Raw genomic sequence first — 19,100 nt, 5'->3', positions numbered from 1 at the left:
AGATGGTGGTGGCACTGGGGAGGAAGAAACAGAAGGATCTCTGTGAGTTCAAGGCCAGCCTGGTCTACAGAGACAGTTCTAGAACAGGCTCCAAAAGCTACACAGAGAAACCCTGTCTCATAAAAAAAAAAAAACAACAACAACAAACCAAAAAGGAGGAAAGAAAGGGAATAAAACAGAAGACAGTTTATCTCAGTCAAAATCATTCAAATAACTGCCACAAAAATACTGCTTCTTATAATTTCTTCAAAAGCAAAAGTGTTGGGAAACAAATAAAAATATTAATTTCCTAACATGAAGTCGAGAGACAGTAAATATATGGAAGAAAGATTAACTGTGTGGAGGAACCTCGAAAGGATTATCAGAGCATGTGAGCATATTCAAGTGACTTAAATAGAAAGAGGAACATACCTCAAGTTGAGAGGGATCCACCCCGCAGCATGGGACCTTGAAATGCGCCTGCCAGTCTTGATCAGCAAGCCTGCCCTCTGCTTTGTAACTGAGGCAGTTCGGAGGTGGGGAGGGCATAAAGCGTGCCTGTTTAGAGATTGGAAGAAGAAAGAAATTACATATAGTCTGCAGACAGTATCATACAAAAACGGTCATTTCAAGACACTTTATCTTCAAAACTGTAAATGTAACATTCCTCTGGCCACACAAACACTTTAAAAAGAGTCAATCACTCTGGTCTACAACAACCAATAGTTAAATACATGAACCCTGAGAGAATAAACAATGAGGCGGGATAACAGAATAATTCACCGATGGGTAACAAGACGGGGATTGAGCACAGGGCTTCTTGTGCTCAGCATAAACTCCATTAAACTATTCCACCAGTCCACTTAGTCTCTTTTCTTGAAAGGGGGGCTGAAGAGTTGAGAGGATGTCTGAAACTGGGGCTACCAAACACAGTTTCTACCACTAAGCTGCACCCCAACCAGTAGCTCAACTTACTCCATTTTCTTCCCTTAATCATAAAAAGAAAATCATTGTAAACCTTTTTACTCATTGTTGAAGGACTGTTTACCAAGTTTCACACAAGAAGCTGTAAGAAACACCAAATAACACCAAAATAAGACATAATCCCTGCTCACAAGAAGTTTATGGTCTAGTATAGAATAGAAGCTTTGCACAAAATTGCCTTACATAGCTAGAGAATGTGGTAAAGAGAACAGTAGAACCGTGTGATTAAGGGAAGGATGTCTTCCCACTGATATAGGGAAAGAAAGTGTCCAAGCAAAGGCAGCCTTTGTTCTGGGCACAGAGAGACTCGCAACATCCCTCTAGAGAAGTGATCCAGTTTGCCTAGAGCTTAGGTAGGATGCTGGACAAAGCAGTAATAAGCTAAAGGATGTGTAAACAGCAGAACTATTGGTAAACATCCCACAGTCCACACTGAGTTGCTATTCTGTTTCTATCACCACCAGTCAAGTCTACTAGAAGACTTCAACAGCAGCACCATGTGATTGTCAGCATTCTGTAAGACAGTGCAGCGAGGACAACTCCTTAAATGTAAACAGAACAAAGATAAGAGATCAATTAGGGAACTAGTATAATAAGCTAGGTAAAATAACTACTAGCAGATAAAGCTGATGAAGAAATGCAAGACACAAAAGAGATCATAAGGATGAAATTAAGGAGGCAAGAATGACTGATAGGATACCGATAACAAGGAGGCTGGACAGATGGTTCTGTGATTAATGAGAACACACTGTTCTTGTAGAGGACCCATTAGTTCCTATGTTGGATGGCTCACAACTGCCTGTAACTCCACTTCCAAGGGATCTGATGTCTTCTGCTAGCCTCCATAGGCAACTGCACTCATGTGCTCACCATCCCCAGAAGCAGACAAGTACACATAATTAAAAATAAAAATAAATCTTTTGAAAAGGATATGGGTCACAGAAGCCAGTGTTGACACTAGAGATCTGATTGGTAGCACCCCCTATAGAAATGTATGAAATAATTTAGGGCAAGACAATCAAGCTCAGTTTGAGGTAACAGATAATCACGGGATATAAGTAGGCAGTAGAAAGTTCAGAAAAAAGACCAATACTGGAGTACAGGATTTGGATGTATCTATGTAAACATGGCATTAAAGGGAATTGAACATGGACACAATGTTCTTTGTGGTTATGAATGAGAAGATAAATTGGCAAAGGATGGTTGGAGTTTTAGATAATACTGTATTTCTGTATTTAGAGAATAATAATAGAAATTTAGTAGTAAATAGAACTATAGGAGTAATCTATTGATCAAGATACTTGACTTGGTAGTATGTGATATAAATGGCTAAATACTTCAGATGCATTTGCTATTAATTTGTTACTTTGAGTAAATGTATGTTCAATATACAATTTCATATATATTTATATATATAGTAATTAAATATTTTGTTGTGTTTACTTTTTTGTTTTTTAAGATATTTTATATTTATAAATTTCTGGGTCATATGAGTTGTTTCAGTATAGTAATATGTATATATGATACATTTTATAAAAAAGTTCAGAAATACATAATTTGTAAAGACAAAGAGGTAGAGATGGTAAAATATTCTTTGAAGGCATTTTAAAAGAAAGCAAAGTGAGAGAAATGTGGCCTGAAAAGCTAGCAGGGTTTAGAGAAGTGTATTTGGGAACAAACAATTTGTTTTCCACCATAGCAGGTTAAAAAAATGTCTACAGCAAGCAAAGGGGACAAAGTCAGCAGAGAAAAGGATATTGAAGATCTAAGCCAGAGGGAAAATGATATAAAGGGTCCTAGGAGAGAATGTAATAAGAACACAAATGAAAAGGTTCCCTGAAGGGAGAAAAAAAATTCCCTCGGAAACCAAAGGAATGATACAGGAAATTTTTCATGGTTAAGAAATGTAGGTAACAGTCAGGCGGTAGAGGCACATGCCTTTAATCCCAGCCACTTGGGAGGCACAGATACTTGGATTTCTGTGAGTTCAAAGGCAGCCTGCTCTACAGAGCGAGTGAGTTCCAGGACAGCCTAGACAACACTGGGAAACCTTGTCTGTAAACACCAAAAACCCGAAACAAAAGAAATGCAGGGATTGGGGTGTGTCTGTGTGCATAAATATATCAATATAACCTGCTAAGTCTATGCAATGCTACTTGCAATTACACGATGTCAGGACTGACCACTTGGTATTGGATGACCAATTAGGGGGCCTCTTCCTGGGGGAAAACAACTTCTCTCAGCATCCCTGAGGTGCCTGTAGCTTTTTGTCTGGGGGTGGGACCCTGTGAGATTTCCCTCTTCCACTTTTTCACTATGTCCCTGTTCAGGCCTTGCCATATTGTAACAATTAAGGAAGATGAGGCCAGGAATTTGAGAAGGAGCGAGGGTCGGAGCCATGGAAGTTGTTGGAGGAAGAAAAGGGAATGGAGAGAAATAATGTAATTATGTTCTATTGAAAACAATAATAAATATTTTGATATTTTTTTTTTAAAAAAAAGAAATGCAAATATTAAGAGCTCTGTTAAGAGCACTAAACAGAGGACAACCAGCGACGAGAAGAACGGGCTTCTTGTACAGGGTAGAAGGAAAGATCAGAACCAACAAGGAGTGAGCAGAAGAAATGCGATTGGCGGAAAGCTGTCAGGAGTCTCTTCCCACTCAGCTGATTCAAACGATGCGCAGGGCTAGAGCCATGGCTCTGTGGCTAAGAACATGTATTGTTCTTGGATGATACACAGTTCAGATCTCAGTACCACATGAGATGGCTCACGACTGTTTGAGCTGATGCTTTTTCTTGGTCTCTGTAGACACCTGTATGCATACACACACACACAAAATTTTTTAAAAATTTATCTTTTAAATTTTAAAGTTAAGCCTTTAAAAAAAAGACAGTGTAGTTAGGAGTTGTGAAATTTGACTTTGAAAACTAGAATACTAAAAACCAGCAAGAAGTTCTTACTGGAGAGAGCAATGCCTTGCTCCAAAACACACAGGCTAGTAGGAAATGGAACTTTAGAAACCATAATGATTACATACATTCCCATAGTGATGAGTTCATATAAGAAAATAAAATACCAAGAACAGATTTTTAGATCAAATTATTTGATTTTTATTTAGTCATATCCCAATTCTAAGTATTTACAGAGCATTTTTTAAAAATGGCTATAATCTACTCCTGGTTTGAGAAACTCCCCAAAGCAAATAAAATACTGAAATACTTTAAACTATATCACATAAGCTACTTGAGTGAAATAGGAGGGGCGATGTCTAGGAATATTGCTTCTTTAGAAAGCACGAGAGAAAGCTGAGAGGTTCTCTCCTCATGCTAATTTCTACCTCCAGGCCTATGTAACCCAAAGTCACATCAACTCTCCACCCAGTTAGTGCCGGTTGCATTAGCAGAACTTGTAGTTCAGAATCCCTCTAGAGACCAGGGGAATGATGAGTTCTATCACCCGGCCAGTATCTACAGTCACCAATGAATCACCTCAAGGACATGTACAAAGACATTTTTCTGCTGCTTTGGCGGTCACTATAACCAGCCTTTCTAACAGAGTCCTTTCTGTAAGGACCACTGTCTGAGTGACCCGCTACACAGCTTATAAAGTAGCATTAATACTGTGGGCCAAAAAGAGATTGATCTTTGAGCTTCGTGGTCTCCTGTTGTCAACAGTGCATTATAAAACCAATACTAAATACTTTATAAACAGGTCTCCCTACAGTGTATTAGAGAAACAGTACATCTCTCATGCCCCATAGTTAGGTAGCCACATATCCATCAGGCTAATACATTATGTAGGAGATACTCAGAAGAGCAATGAGAGTCAATAAACTAACTTCTGGATACTTATACGCAACTATTCCACTGGAAATTGTACCTGGAAGAGAAAACTTTCTCACAAACAGTGGTGGACGACAGAGCCTCTCAAGCATCCTGTTAGAAGGAAGCACAGGCTTCTGGAGTGAGAAAGAAGACATTCTCATGGCCTGAAGAGAGTTTGGTCATTGACCTTTATGTACTATCCAACTCCACCCTCATTTCTTTTATTTTGTATATACATGCCTGATTCTCCCATCCTCATGGCGGGTCAGGGATAAAGACTGGCAGAAACATGTCTATCGTCCCTTAACTCAGGGCACACGACAACTTCCACTACTGCTTTCTACTTGTTATCGCAGTGACTTGAGTGTCTGCACAGGGCCTGCACTACACATGCAGCATGGAACTCAGAAGCCATTGACCAAACATTTAAAGGAGCTTTTATTTCTTCATTTCTTTTTTTTTGTCCTGTATTTTTGGTTAAATCTCCTAAGCCCTTAGACGCCTAGGATGCCGTCCCTGATGCCCAGACACCTCATGCCGAATTCCGCCATCCTGAGAGAGCACCTTCTGCTCGGGAATGTATTCCAGCCCTTTAAGGAAGGATTTCCTTAGCTGGGAGTTATTTCTCAAACTATAAGAGGCGTGGACCTTTGTGTAGTACTGCGGTGCCATGGTTTCACATGCTGGCCACATTAATACTGGAGAGCAAGCATCTGTAACCCACAGCTGTGTGCACTCCAGCCCCCAAGCACCGCAAGGCTGGTGCCAACGCAAACCACCCTTCCCATCCACACTGGAACCACACTGGTTTTCTTCAGGAGCCAGAGACTGAGATACAGTTCTGAAAATGGGATTTTGGGTACTTTCCACTCGCATGATGGATATGGACTATCAAGAAGACTACTGCCAGGGGCACTGGCTCTTTTCTTCTCCCCATTCCACATCAAGTGGATAAACTCTAAAGGGGAAAGAGAGGGAGGAGGGCAGTGGAGGATATGGTCAATGAACACCATATCTATATATTAAAATGTGCTTATGCAACACAATACTATGTACAATGAACACATACAGGGAAAATATTTTTTTAAGAAAAGCAAAATATAAGAGACTTACAGTATTAAAGCATTATTCTAGAATCCCCCGGGAAACAACCTAAATGGAAAAACATACATTTTTTCCCCACAGTGTTTTCATTTTTCTTCCTCATTATCTTAGAGTTTTACTCCTATAGGCAAGAATTTTGGAGGTGGAAACACATTTTATGAGGGTAGGCAAAAGAAGTGGAAATAAAGGGCAAACGCGAGACACATGATTCTATATTACTTCCTCAAAGAAACGTCCCCCAAATCCTAGACATCAGGAAAGCTGATATGAAAACATGGGCTAGGACGAACTTCTTTGTATTATTTTTGCTACTACAACCACTAGTGCTAAGATGACTGCTTAAATTAATGCATGTGGTATGTAGACAAACTGTAGAGGATGCAGTCTCTGACCTAAGTATTTATCTGCATCTGTGGGGATTTACTACTCCTGCTAGATTTACTTTATTCTTCATGCTCTCGCCCAGAGGAAGTGATCATCACTCAAGACTTGGAGCCTGTCCATGGGTGGGGTTTACATATGGCAATGAGAAGAGGATATTTGCCCTTGGACACGGATGGTATTGAACCCAAAGCTTAGTGAGTCTAGTTCACTTGCAGCAAAGAGAAAGACACAATTTCTGAAAGTCTGACACTGATCTCACTGAGCTTTATTAAAAAAAAAATCACAAAGTGTGGAAGTCTGAAGTACTCAGTGCTTTGTATCACATCAAGCACATGCATGCACGAGCTGTGTCACTATGCACTGGACTGGTATCATATATCTATCTCCGTGTGATGCAGCGATTGCTGCCATATAGCACCCCCACGTCTAGTTACTGACATTCCATGTGTGTGCATATAACATATGCAAAAGATATACCCAAGGAGTCAACTGTGTGCAGTGGTCAAAAGTCCAGCAATGAGATTACACAGGTTTGACTATCTGTAGAAGCTTTTACCTTGGCAAAACACTTAGTCCAAATTTGCCATCTCCAAAGTGGAAATTCAATCGTAGTAATTCGCAGAATTGTTGTGAAGACTGTGTTAGCACAAAAGGTTTACCTAGGCTGGGCGGTGGTGGCGCACGCCTTTAATCCCAGCACTCAGGAGGCAGAGGCAGGTGGATCTCTGTGAGTTCTAGGCCAGCCTGGTCTACAAGAGCTAGTTCCAGGACAGGCTCCAAAGCTACAGAGAAACCCTGTCTCGAAAAACTAAAAAAAAAAGGTCTACCTAGTATCTAAACATCTAAACATAAGCATTCAACAAATGTGAGTCAGCCTCCCTCCCTCCCTCCCTCCCTCTGTCTCTCTCTCTCTGTCTCTCTCTCTGTCTCTCTCTGTCTCTCGTGTGTATGTGTGTGTGTGAACAGATTCCAAACTGGATGGCCTCAGGCACTTTTGTTTGGCTCTCCAAGTAAGACTGTATGAGTATGCATGTGTTTTAATTAATGGCCAACATACAAAGTTCAGTTAGAACTGCCAGTCAAAGAGAAAACTATGAAACTTCATATTGAATTTTCTCTTTAGGTATCGAATATATTTTATGTACCTATCTAACACCAAAAAAAAAAAACCCCAAAATCCATGACAGAATTTAAATTAGAAAAAAAAATCAGCTCTCTACCCTTAACTCATCAATCATCTGAATTCAGTCCTTCCCTATCCCCTTTTTAGATTTTCTTCATGTTATACTATGTGCATGCACACACACACACACACACACACACACACACACACACACACGTAGAGCAGAGTTTATTCCATCTACTTGGCCTGAAACAGCAGGAATAGCGAGGTGTTGAAGACCGAGGATGAGAAATAGAGAAGATGAGAAATAAAGAAGACAAAGCAATAGCTAGGACCAGGAGGTCTTGTATAAGTTGACATAGGTCAAACAAGTTTATGAAGAACATCATAGATACTATTTGCAGCCAAGGTCAGCTGAAGGTTAAGTCTGATTATGTCTGTAGAGAGCTGCGTGGAGCCGCACCTGATGGCGATGTGTAGAGAGCTGCATGGAGCTGCACCTGATGGTGCTGGCATCCGCCCTCCGTGATCCCGAAAGCGAGTGCTCTCTGTGATAATCAACTCCTAATATGGCTAAGGCCTGACTCATGGTATTGTCACGCAATGATCGTCAGCTGCTTGCATATGCGTGGATCTATGGGCAGTGCCCACGTGGCAATCCGGGGTTGGCGGCCCGTGCTTTTTTAAAGGCTGGGAGAGGTTTGCCCGGGAAGAGAGAGAAAGAGAAAGAGAAAGATTGCTGTGACAAGGTCCTGAATAAACTGCTTGAAAGAAGAGCTCCAGTGTTGTGTCTTCCTTGCTGGACGAGGCGGGCGCGACATATGTCTACAAAGACAACAAGAGATGCCTCAGACAAATGCATGTGTGTGTGTGTGTGCACGCGCGCGCACACACACACACACACACACACACACAGAATTCTCAATTCTCATTTTTTTTGTTTTCTTTATTGTTTTTATTGAGCTATACATTTTTCTCTGTTCCCATCCCTTCCTCCACCATCCTTTTTTACTCTCTTCCATGATCCCCATGCTCCCAATTTACTGAAGAGATTGTGTATTTTCCTAGTTCCCATGTAGATTAGATCCATGTATGTCTCTCTTAGGGTCCTCTTTGTTGTCTAGGTTCTCTCGGATTGTGAATTGTAGGCTGTGTTTTCTTTGCTTTATGTATAAAATCCACTTATGAGTAAGCACATATTATATTTGTGTTTCTGGGTCTCAGTGACCTCACTCAATATGATGTTTTCTAGATCCATCTATTTGCCTGCAAATTTCAAGATGTCATTATTTTTTTCTGCTATGTAGTATACTCCATTGGGTAAACAGAGAACTCTCAACAAATGAATCTAAAATGGCTGAAAGACACTTAAGGAAATGTTCAACATCCTTAGCAATCAGAGAAATACCAATCAAAACAACTCTGAGATTCCATCTTACACCTGTGAGAATGGCCAAGATCAAAAACACTGATGACAACTTATGCTGTAGAGGTTGAGGGGTAAAGGGAACACTCTTCCATTGCTGGTGGGAATGCAAACTGGTACAGTTGCTTTGGATATCAGTATGGCAATTTCTCAGAAAATTAGGAAACAACCTACCTCAAAACCCAGCAATACCACTTTTTGGTATATAATTCCCATTTTCATAAAATGTTTTTCATTTTGTTCTTCACAAGTCCCATGGAATAAGTATTATTATTCTCACCTTATTAATGAGGAAACTGAAGCTAGGAGGATTGAATAACATGACCAAATCTTGATATTAGTGTCAAAGTGAAAATTTAAGACTGAGTTGGTCTAATTTCAAAACATGCGCTCATCCCATTTTCCTGCATTGCTTGGTTTCTATTTTTTAGACAAGAATTTCCTTGAAAGTTATGAAATACTATACTGTGTCTTTAAATAGGGTTGCCTTTCCTGATCGATTAACTTTTCAATTTGAATATCAATTAACATGGAGTGCTGTCTTTAGAGTTTCTAAGGACTCAAGGAAATGACCTATTTATCCAGAAGAGTTTAAAATCAAACAAAATAAGGGAAGGCACAATTTTTAAAAATTCAACCATCTACCTGGTTTATCATTTATTTAATTATAATTAGTTATTATATAACCAACATCTACATTTTCTTGTGTTTCGGGTTTGTTTTTATTTTACTATGATCCTTTCCCATGGAATATTAAGCAGTTGTTAAAAAGAAGGAGAAAACTGTAGTCAGTGTTAATAAAAAGCCTCTCCAGGTAAATAAGGAGAAGTGCAGCAGAGTCCAGTGTGTGGCTAGGAATGCTTAGAGGTGTGAGATTCAAAGGGGAGAAAGGAGAGAAAGGCCAGACACCATGGCAGTCACAGCCAAGCAAGAGTCCATCCAGGCTAGGCAGCTTTGCTTCTTCTCTGCAGGAGGCTGGAAGCGATGCCTGCAACATCAGAGTGTACCAGTGTAAACAAAGCCCCCCTTCCTGACATACGGAATAGTCAGGCAGCCATGTCTAAACACTAAGTGAAAAGAAAACGATGTCAACAATTGCTCTCCTTTATGAAAAAGTCCCCCCAGTCAGTGCGCCTGTCACTAGGTTCAGCACTTAGCAGCAGAAATAATTTCATCCAGCAATGGCACCTATGAGTGTTGTCTTGAACAACAGAAGCACTATACACAGTCTACACATGGGACAAAAGGACCATCTGCCCAGGTTGTCAGGGAAGGAGTCTCCCTCCAGATCACAGCAAATCCAGCTACCAGTCGATGCGTCTGTTCTCTTACACAAGCACTTCAGTTTTCATGATTTTCCACACTCAAGAGCCTTCGATTCAGGCCGCAAACTCAGGGTGTCTGAAATTTAGCCCGACACAACATGTTCTTCGCCTGACTGTTCCCTGCCCGTTTCAGAGTTTTGTTAACAAACAATTAAGCCTCCTACTCATCGGGGCTTAAGAGCAAATTCAAGTGTTTAACTTCTATATTCTTACCACATTTGGCAAACTGCCCAGTAGTCAAAAGTATTTAAGAAATTTGGATGAATGAACGAACACAGGATGAACAGAGGGAGATAAAGTCAGGGTGTGCTTCTCAGGGCAGCTCCCTTAGCAGGGCGAACTCGGCTCTCTATGCACAGGATTGTTGTTTCGTTTGTTTCCCTTCGAGCACAGCTCATCCTCTCAAAGCATGAATCATTAGTAAGGTGAAACATTCTTTATCACTGAATTTTCCTTTTAAGTTTCTATTTAGTATCATATTCTAAAAATTTTCAGATAAAAATAAAAGGAAAATTAAAGAATTGATAAGGTCCAAATTAAGCCCAGAACTATGAACACTTGATGCTAAATGAAAAGAAGTAAAATAAATGATCCCCATGATCTCTGCAACACAAACACACCAAGCACTTCTAAGGAAAATAAGGGCCATACCTAAGATACCACAAATTAAAGCCTTTAAGAGAAAAACACTGGCTGGGGATACAACTCACTACAGAATGCTTGCTAAGGATGGATGGGGCCCTAGGGTTGATTCCTGCACCCTGGCAACACCAAAGAAACACAGCCTCTGTCTCCAAAAAAACAAAAACTTTTTTATCTTTTATGCTACAGATTTATCAAAAAAAACTTTTATATATCTGACAGATACAGCAAATACCCTTAGTCACAACTCAGAAAAGCTCTAAACTTTTTTCTATAATATTAAAGTCAATCAGGGTACATCCCTAAACCAATTATTATGTACATATTGTCAATGATTATAATTTTAAGACCTTTCTGCCAGTGTAGGTGGTATATAGCTAACACCTAGGGCCTCGAACATGCTAGGCCAGCTCTTAGCGCTAAGTTGTCCCTCTGGTCCATTAATTTGTTCTCCTTTTAATATGAGAACACAAAGATTCCATTTAACACACTGAATCCCCATCTGAAGGCAAAAATCAACCGCTGTGTAATATTTCTAAGAATACTTTTAGAAATCATGTCTTATAAAAAGAAACAAATTTGGAATTTAGTGTTTCCCCTAACACTCTGTTGTCCAAATGAAGCTAAGAGGGCCAAGTTTACTCTTACAAGGAAAGTTATTCAGAATGTTTTCATTTTGTTGCGTTCATTCTGTCTTACTATTGCCTAACATGATAAAGAAATACAAACCATGAGGAAAAACTTTGAGTCTAGAGTACTTTTCATATTTTTCACTTCCCTCTTGATCCAAAACATACATCTTTAAGTATAATTAATTGACACCTAAAACCAACTTTTCCTTGAGAAAAGTCATATTTGAGTCATATTGATCAATGTCATCACTATACTTGAAAGAGAAGCTTCATGCGGCCATACACAAAACAGGTAACTCAGTATTCTAATCTTAGAACTAAAATTCTTGTCTTGGAAAACAAGCCATTTTTACAGACAACTTGGCAATCCCACATCAAAGAGAGTCTCTAAAACTGCCAGGTTGCAAAGGAAACTCAAGTTATGCAGGAACCCCTGCACTTTTAGATTCTGATACCCTAAAACAACAGAAAGATGCACTATCAAGTAAACATAGCCTTGAAGAGAAAGAATAAAACACACTTTGGTATTTTGTATATAACAGAACAACTCAAAGAGTATGTGTTGCCAAGTGAATCAAAGCACAATGTGGCCTCCATGGCTGTAACCAGTGAGCTCTGGGCAAAGGAAGGCAATTCCCACAGCCTCCCAAGGATGCTCTCAGTTTGAATTTGGATGGGCATTTTAGTAGCGATTAAAGCTTCTACAACTGCAGAGAACCTTATGTCAGGATGCTTCCATATTCCTTGCTGTCGTGTGAACATCCCAGGTCAAATACAACATGACACTAATAGTCTAAAAGGAAAGGGGGTAAACCAGAAACTATTTTAACAGATTTCACAGATTCCTCCTTGCCGTGGTTGTGGGAAAGACAAGGCAGAGTTTGAACATTAACAACGGTTGTTAAGGTGAAGCTTAATCCCAAATGTGTTAGCATGAAACGACCCACTTCAAAAAGATTTTAGAGTATATTTTATTAAATCCTGAAATGCATGTCCTGGTAAATTTCTATATAAATTTGATTTACAAATTCCACCGAAATGTGCCACAGCTGGCAGAATAAATTACTACAATAAATCATTATTAAATAACTGTAAATCTTTGTAATGACATAATGCCTAGCTAAAAAAAAAAAAAAAAAAAAAAAAGGATGGAGAAGTGAACATTCAGAGGAAGAAAAGCCCTCTTCATGACACAGGAAAGCAAATTACAAAACTTACCAGGCCGACACTGCAATATGATTCAATGACTAAACAGGGAAATAAAATTCACATAAATTGTGCTGAAACCTACAGCAGAGCTGCACTCGCTGCTTTAGCAAAGCAAGCGCATGGCGAGGGGTAGAGCATGCAGGCTTCTGACACTGACGTCCGCACTCACAGCAGATAAGCCTCACATGTACAGCTGCATCCAATATTTCGTTAGACAATAAAAACATTTTCCAGGTATCAATCAACAAGCCTAGTTTGTACTTTCTCTGAAACTTCATAAATATTCTGTAGATATAACTTATCTCCCCGCCATGCTCTCTTCCCTCTATATACAGCTCCACCCTCCTTCAAAACAAACTTGTTCAAAAAAAATGGAGAGTTAGATTCTTTTTGACGAAGAGCAGACGGGTAGCCACAGTAATCCATTACTTTAGATAGTACTTGAGGAGAATCACTCCAAACAACCCTGCCTTATTTAGCTCTCCCAAGCTTCCATTTGTCAAAGTTCAGACATTTGGTACTCCTGTCACAACCAACAGGGCTCATGGCTCCAGCCAGCAAGATGAGCTCCAGCAGAATGGCGGGGCCCAGAGTGCCCGCTCATGGCGTGTGATTGCTGCCTCTGCCTCTCGGGAAGGGTAAATTATTAACCGACACTTTCACAGCAGAAGAACTGTCTAAGATAAACCCATTAAAACTGTTAGCCCACCAAATATTTCACACTGCCATGGTAAAGTCTCTGTCCAGGTCACCACTGCATTCTCTTGTTCATATTTATACCTCAGTTTCCTGACACTAGTCTTCATAAAATGGAAAGATGTCCCAAACGCCAGCTCTTCCCACTTTTCTAATGTACCTAACCCCAGTCAGGGAAAATATTTTTCCATAGGATGCCAACCCTGGTCCTTTGAATCTATTTAGATTTACAGGAGACAGGAGGCAGATATAGGCAGGAGCTGGATGTGCGGCTCTAGGGCCACAAATTCACTGACCAAGCACACGACACATGGCAGATAGTCCTCATTTTAAACTCTATCCAAACATTTTGCAATCGAGAATTTTTCCATCTATATTTCATTTTCCAATTTGTTGCAGCAACTAAGATAATCATTAAATGAGTCCACCCTGGAGGCTTGGGCTCCATAGACAGGTATTTCTTCCCAATAAGACACTTCCCCCTTCTTCATTTCCAAGTCACACAAAGCCATTCTCTGTGTATCCCCTGCTCTCACGGGAGAACAAAGCATTTGTGCTACGGCTTCAAATGCCAAGACAATCCAGACCAAACAAATAAGCCAGTAAAAGAAGGCCTAACAGTGCGGGGGAATAAACATCTACAAGTTATGTGTGGAAACAAGTGAAAATATGTCCAAACAAGCAAACTTTCAAAGGGAAGAAGCAAGACAGCGTGATAGGACACCCCACCTCAAGGGAGGCTCTGGAGCAGGACAGTCAGTGCACCCAAGGGATTCAAGAGAATGCGCAACTCCATGAGCAGAGGTGGAAAAGGCCGAGGGGGGGAACCCCTAAGCACATCCACCAATGTGGAAGCACAGATCTGGATTACAAGTGATGGCGACCTAAATGTTCAGCCACTTTGTCCAGGAACAGCAATAAAAGATAAAAATAATGACCACCGCTCTGACTATGACTCCAGTAGCAACCACTTAAGAATAATTTACTTCTGCTAAATCTGTGATTACAGACACAACCTTCTCCTTTCTTCCCCCACTTTCTGCATCCCTAAACACCCAGTCTAAACTCAGGCTATAGTTACCAAAAGCCAGTTGAGGAGCGTAAACCTTATCTTCAGCCTACATTACATTTTACAATACAGAAGGATTTGTAGTGCTATCTACCACTTCTTAACTTCAAAACTGACTTTCTCCATTTAAAAAGACCACTTTCTCCTTCCCAGGGGACACAGAGCATCTGAGTCCTTACTCTAACGGCTGGAACTGTGATAAATCTCTCTATGGGTAGAGCCTAGTCCCTAGTTTTACAGTATAGAGCAACTGTGTTACTTAGCAAATCAACTCAAGACATGTAAAAATGACTGTGTGGGACTCGGAGGTCCTCATGGAGACTTAGGAGAGACCATTCCATTGCCAATTAGAAGCAAATTACTTTCACATACTTTTCTATGTAAAATGGGCAACTCTGTGGTCATTTTTTGAGCTACCTTCCATGTGCATATCTTTCAACACCTACTCAATAACTGATTGGATCCTTTCTCTATGAGAATGTGGTTTGCTGTTGATGATGCTGGCAGGATTATTTATTTCCCAGAAAAGTCTCCCTGCCCTCTAATACTTATCATGGACTCAGTCTCTAGATCCTTCCAGCATCTGACTCCACCTAGTCTCTGTTTCACTAGCACCTTGAGAGCTGAAGTAACCTCCTACCTCAGCATTGTGGGTTTGTATTTTCTCCTTTCTGATTTCCAGATTACAGTGAGTTTCCCAAACCCTCAAAAACAGAGGTTCTCAGCCTTCCTAATGCTGCGCCCCTTTAATACAGTTCATCATGTTGCAGTAGCCCCAACTATAAAAATCATTCCATTGCTACTTCATGACTGGAATTTTGCTACTGCTATGAGTTGTAATGTAAATATCTGATGTGCAGGGTAGCTGAGATGTGACCGGCAAAGAGGTTGAGGACCCACAGGTTGAGAACCGCTGCTCTAAAAATAACTTAAAGATTCAGCCTCTTCCAGTCTAACCAGCTTTTACCACCGGACTCCACTTTCAGTGACAAGAAAATCCTATCAGCCCTTCTTACTGCTTTAAAGCCCGTCCTCTTTCTTGAGTCCCCTTGTCATCATAGTTTCTTTACTCAGGCCTACTTCTCAGCACTTTTAATTATCTGTTTAACTTCTGCCTCCCCCATGGGGCCAATAAACAGAACAATGGTACAGCTCTTGGAACCCATTTCACCAGTACTAGTGGAAATATCCCCCAAGAACTAGACAGAACAAAGGGAAAATCAACTTAAAAACCATTTACTTGTCCTGTACTTGCCTCTTATATATTTATTCTAATTTTAGATATCCTGATATTGTATAATAGCTTGAATTCTGTCATTTTGCAATGATTACTCATGGGAAGCCATGATCAGAAGGATTCAACAACCCATCACCCTGCTCTTTGAAGATTTCTACATCAAGACAGAGACCAAACCACTGATGCCCTAGGCTCTGAATTCAATAAATCCTTCTACAATTCCCCGACAAATGTTAAGCATGGCAGAATTAGAAATGCCCTTCAACTGATAAAGTTTAGAGATGATAGCTCTGTATGACAAAATCAGATACATTTGGACATTTCCCCAAATTCATTTGTCAAATTTACATCATGTAACTGTCAATGAAATCTCACTCTTTTTAGCAATCATAAAATGTAGGTTATATATCTGATTCAATGGTACTACCAAAATGTTTTTACCCAATGCAAGTACTCTACCACTGAGCTACATCCCTAGCCTAGCCTAGCAACCTTTGATTAAAAGATAAAACCTAGCTGTAATTCATTCAATTCATTTAAGTACCAAAATGAGCTCTATCAGTCTATATGTAAGGAAATCTTACAAATTACCACATATTTTGTATTATACCAAACAGATTTTATTCACTTATAGTATTTTCAATTACATAGTTAATAAATTAAAAAACACAAATAAGATGCATGACCACCAAAACAAGCTAACAAAAATTCAGCAGCTTTAAACAAGAAAAACTTACAGTTCTGTTAGACAAGTTTCACTGAGCTCAACTCAAAGTGTGGCATCCTTCAAGAGGTTTTAATAGACAATCTGTTTCCCAGTCCTTTCAGCTTCAGTAGGCTGTTTGCAGTCCTTGGCTTGTAGCCCTTTTGTTCTATCTTCGCAGTCAGGATGCTATGTCTCTCTGACCATATTCTTCCTTCCATTATTATAGTTCTCTCCCTCACCATAGCTAGAAATGTTTCTTAACTCTTAATAATTCATGCAATTAAATTAGACCTACTTAGATCATCCAGTACCTCCCTCATCTGAAGGTCCTTAACCACATCCACATCTCCAACAGCTCTAAGGTTAAGATTTGCAGGGTCTTTTATTTTGAATGAGTATGTGACGTGCATTGCTGTATGAAAGTTTGTGTGTGTGTGTGTGTGTGTGTGTGTGTGTGTGTGTGTGTGTATGAGAGAGAGAGAGAGACCATATGTATACACATGCCCATGGTTGATGTTGGAAGCTTGGCCACCTCATTCCACAGTCTTTCAACTGAACTCAGAGCTCCCCACATCTCTTTGCCTAGATAACAAGCTCCCTCTAGATATCACTGCCTTCATTTCCCAAGCTCCAGGTGAGGGGAACCTGAGCTCAGGTCCTCGTGCCTGCACATCAAGCACTCTCACCACCCACTGACCATCTTCTCAGTGTAATTTACAGGTTCTGAAATTTTGCACATAATGGGGAATGCTGTGCTGTTGACCAGCCCAGTCAGGTAAAGCCTTCAAGTCAGCATTCCCACTCTGAGAATTAACAGTGTTCCTAACTATGTAATAAACATAACCATGGTGTGGTATACCCACCCTGCCATCACAATTAAAACCTTCAAATAATCAAGTTATTTTTACTGATAGTCATATGTACACTTAAAAGAAATCCCCCCAAAGGTATTATCTTCCTCTTGGATGGGGGAAGTATTCTCTGATCAGTCTGTTTTTGTACTACAAATGTATTCCTGAGATTTGTTTTGATTTTAATGGTGGTAAATTCCAGGAAACTAACTCTTCTAAAGTGGGTTGTCACACTTAACTTCACTGTAGTAATTTTCAGGGGACACAAAAAAGCAATATAGAAACAGAACACACAGTTATGGATCACAACTCCATCAGTGGCTCCAGCCTCACACTTCAGTATTAAGAAGTATGATTTCAGCACTAGAATTAAGATGCTACACAAACTGCATTTAATCGTTTGGGTTTGTTATAATTTTTCCCACAGAGAAGTGAAGAGTCATAAGCCCAAAGCTTGTTTATCAGGGACACTAACTTCCTATGTGTATGGAATCTGGAATGACTTTAATGGAAAGTTATTTTATTAAGACCTGTAGGAGAGAAAAACCACAAAGCAGATTTTCTCTAATTTGTTTTTTTTTTCCCAGAAATCTTATCCTTTCATTACAACATAAGTTTTCTCACCACAATCAGTGCGAATGAGTTAATTTTCCTTGTACTACATGGGGAAATAGGCATATTAAACATAGCGTCACACATACCTTCAAGATGTGTTCTCAACCCAGCCACTCATTTATAAATCAGTTATATTGTTCACATGTTTTAAATCTGTGTAGGCATCCCACAATAACACTGAAAGCCAAAAGTAGCCTAAATATGAAATATCTCAATTTTTAGAATCAGAAAACTTTTGAGTTAGGCTTTTAAAATTTAATTTATAATAAGAATGTTTTATTTTATATCAAGAAAACTATAATGAACTGCTCCTACTTGGGGAAGGAGTGTCATGAACGCCATCTAAAAAGACCCATCAGCACACCAACAAGTATGGAGTGCCAGGAAGTCCATCTAAAGACATGTCAGCATACCACCAAGGGTTCAACTTCCTTGGAAGACCAAGGGGAAATATCTAAACACAGTATAATCAGCTCAGGTTAGCTAGTAATTATCCAAACGCCATCTCTGTTTAATGACTCTCAGAAAACATACTCAGTATTGGGGGGACCATAGTAACCAAAGTGTCTGATAATGTCTCCATCCACATGCTGGGTCTAAATCATATATTTTCAAAATACCATGGTTTCTGATCTTTCAAAACTCAACCTTACCAGAATAAATTTTATTCCTTGAGATTTAACAACATTGGGAAAAGCACAGTGAACAGCAAAGTGTAAAACAGGCTTCCTGGGCCCTGACGGTGGCGGCAGGGGGAGACAGAAACAGTTCGACAGGGGATGAACTATCCACGCACAGCCTCCCATTCCCACTGCCCCAGCATTGCTATTCTCGCCATCCCCCTACCCACTTCACAAAAGACCCAGATTTACCATGTAGGAAATAAAGGGAAGTTACCACTGTCCATGAGGTCATTATGGACTCTCAAAGAAATGTGAAGTACCTCAGAGGCGGCCTGAGAAATCACTCAAACTGTGCTTGAAACATAATAAAAAGTGAAGTTGCTGACATAAAATTCGGGGAGCAGATGGAAATGGGAAAAGATAATGAGTGCCCCCGTAAGTCCGCAAAGAAAACACAGGTAATGCGGAAGAAAGGCTTGCCTGACCCTGATCAATACCAAATCTTCATGCATAAGCACAAAACAAAAAGGAAAAAATCTTCAGATGTATATGTAGCAATGGCCCATCTACCATTTAGGAGATTACTCTCAAATCTGAAAATTATGTGTGTATATATATATATATATACACACATATATGTATGTATATATATGTACATTTATGTATATA

The 19,100-nt window shown here is 39.8% G+C and overlaps 1 protein-coding gene across 1 annotated transcript in view; it reads right to left on the bottom strand.

Annotated features, from left to right (window-relative positions):
- Positions 1-19,100, bottom strand: part of Bnc2 (basonuclin 2) — a 399,076-nt gene that overhangs the window by 285,189 nt on the left and 94,787 nt on the right. The window contains exon 2 of the mRNA XM_041652806.1: positions 412-537. Within this exon, the coding sequence (XP_041508740.1) occupies positions 412-537 (126 nt within the window). The remainder of the gene's footprint in view (positions 1-411; positions 538-19,100) is intronic.

This window comes from Microtus oregoni, unplaced genomic scaffold (assembly GCF_018167655.1).
Source record: "Microtus oregoni isolate MIOR12 unplaced genomic scaffold, Mior012 000005F_ref0000423, whole genome shotgun sequence".
Lineage (NCBI taxonomy): Eukaryota > Metazoa > Chordata > Mammalia > Rodentia > Cricetidae > Microtus > Microtus oregoni.
The sequence above is the reverse complement of the archived record's forward strand: the minus strand, read 5'-3'. Positions and strand labels throughout refer to the sequence as shown.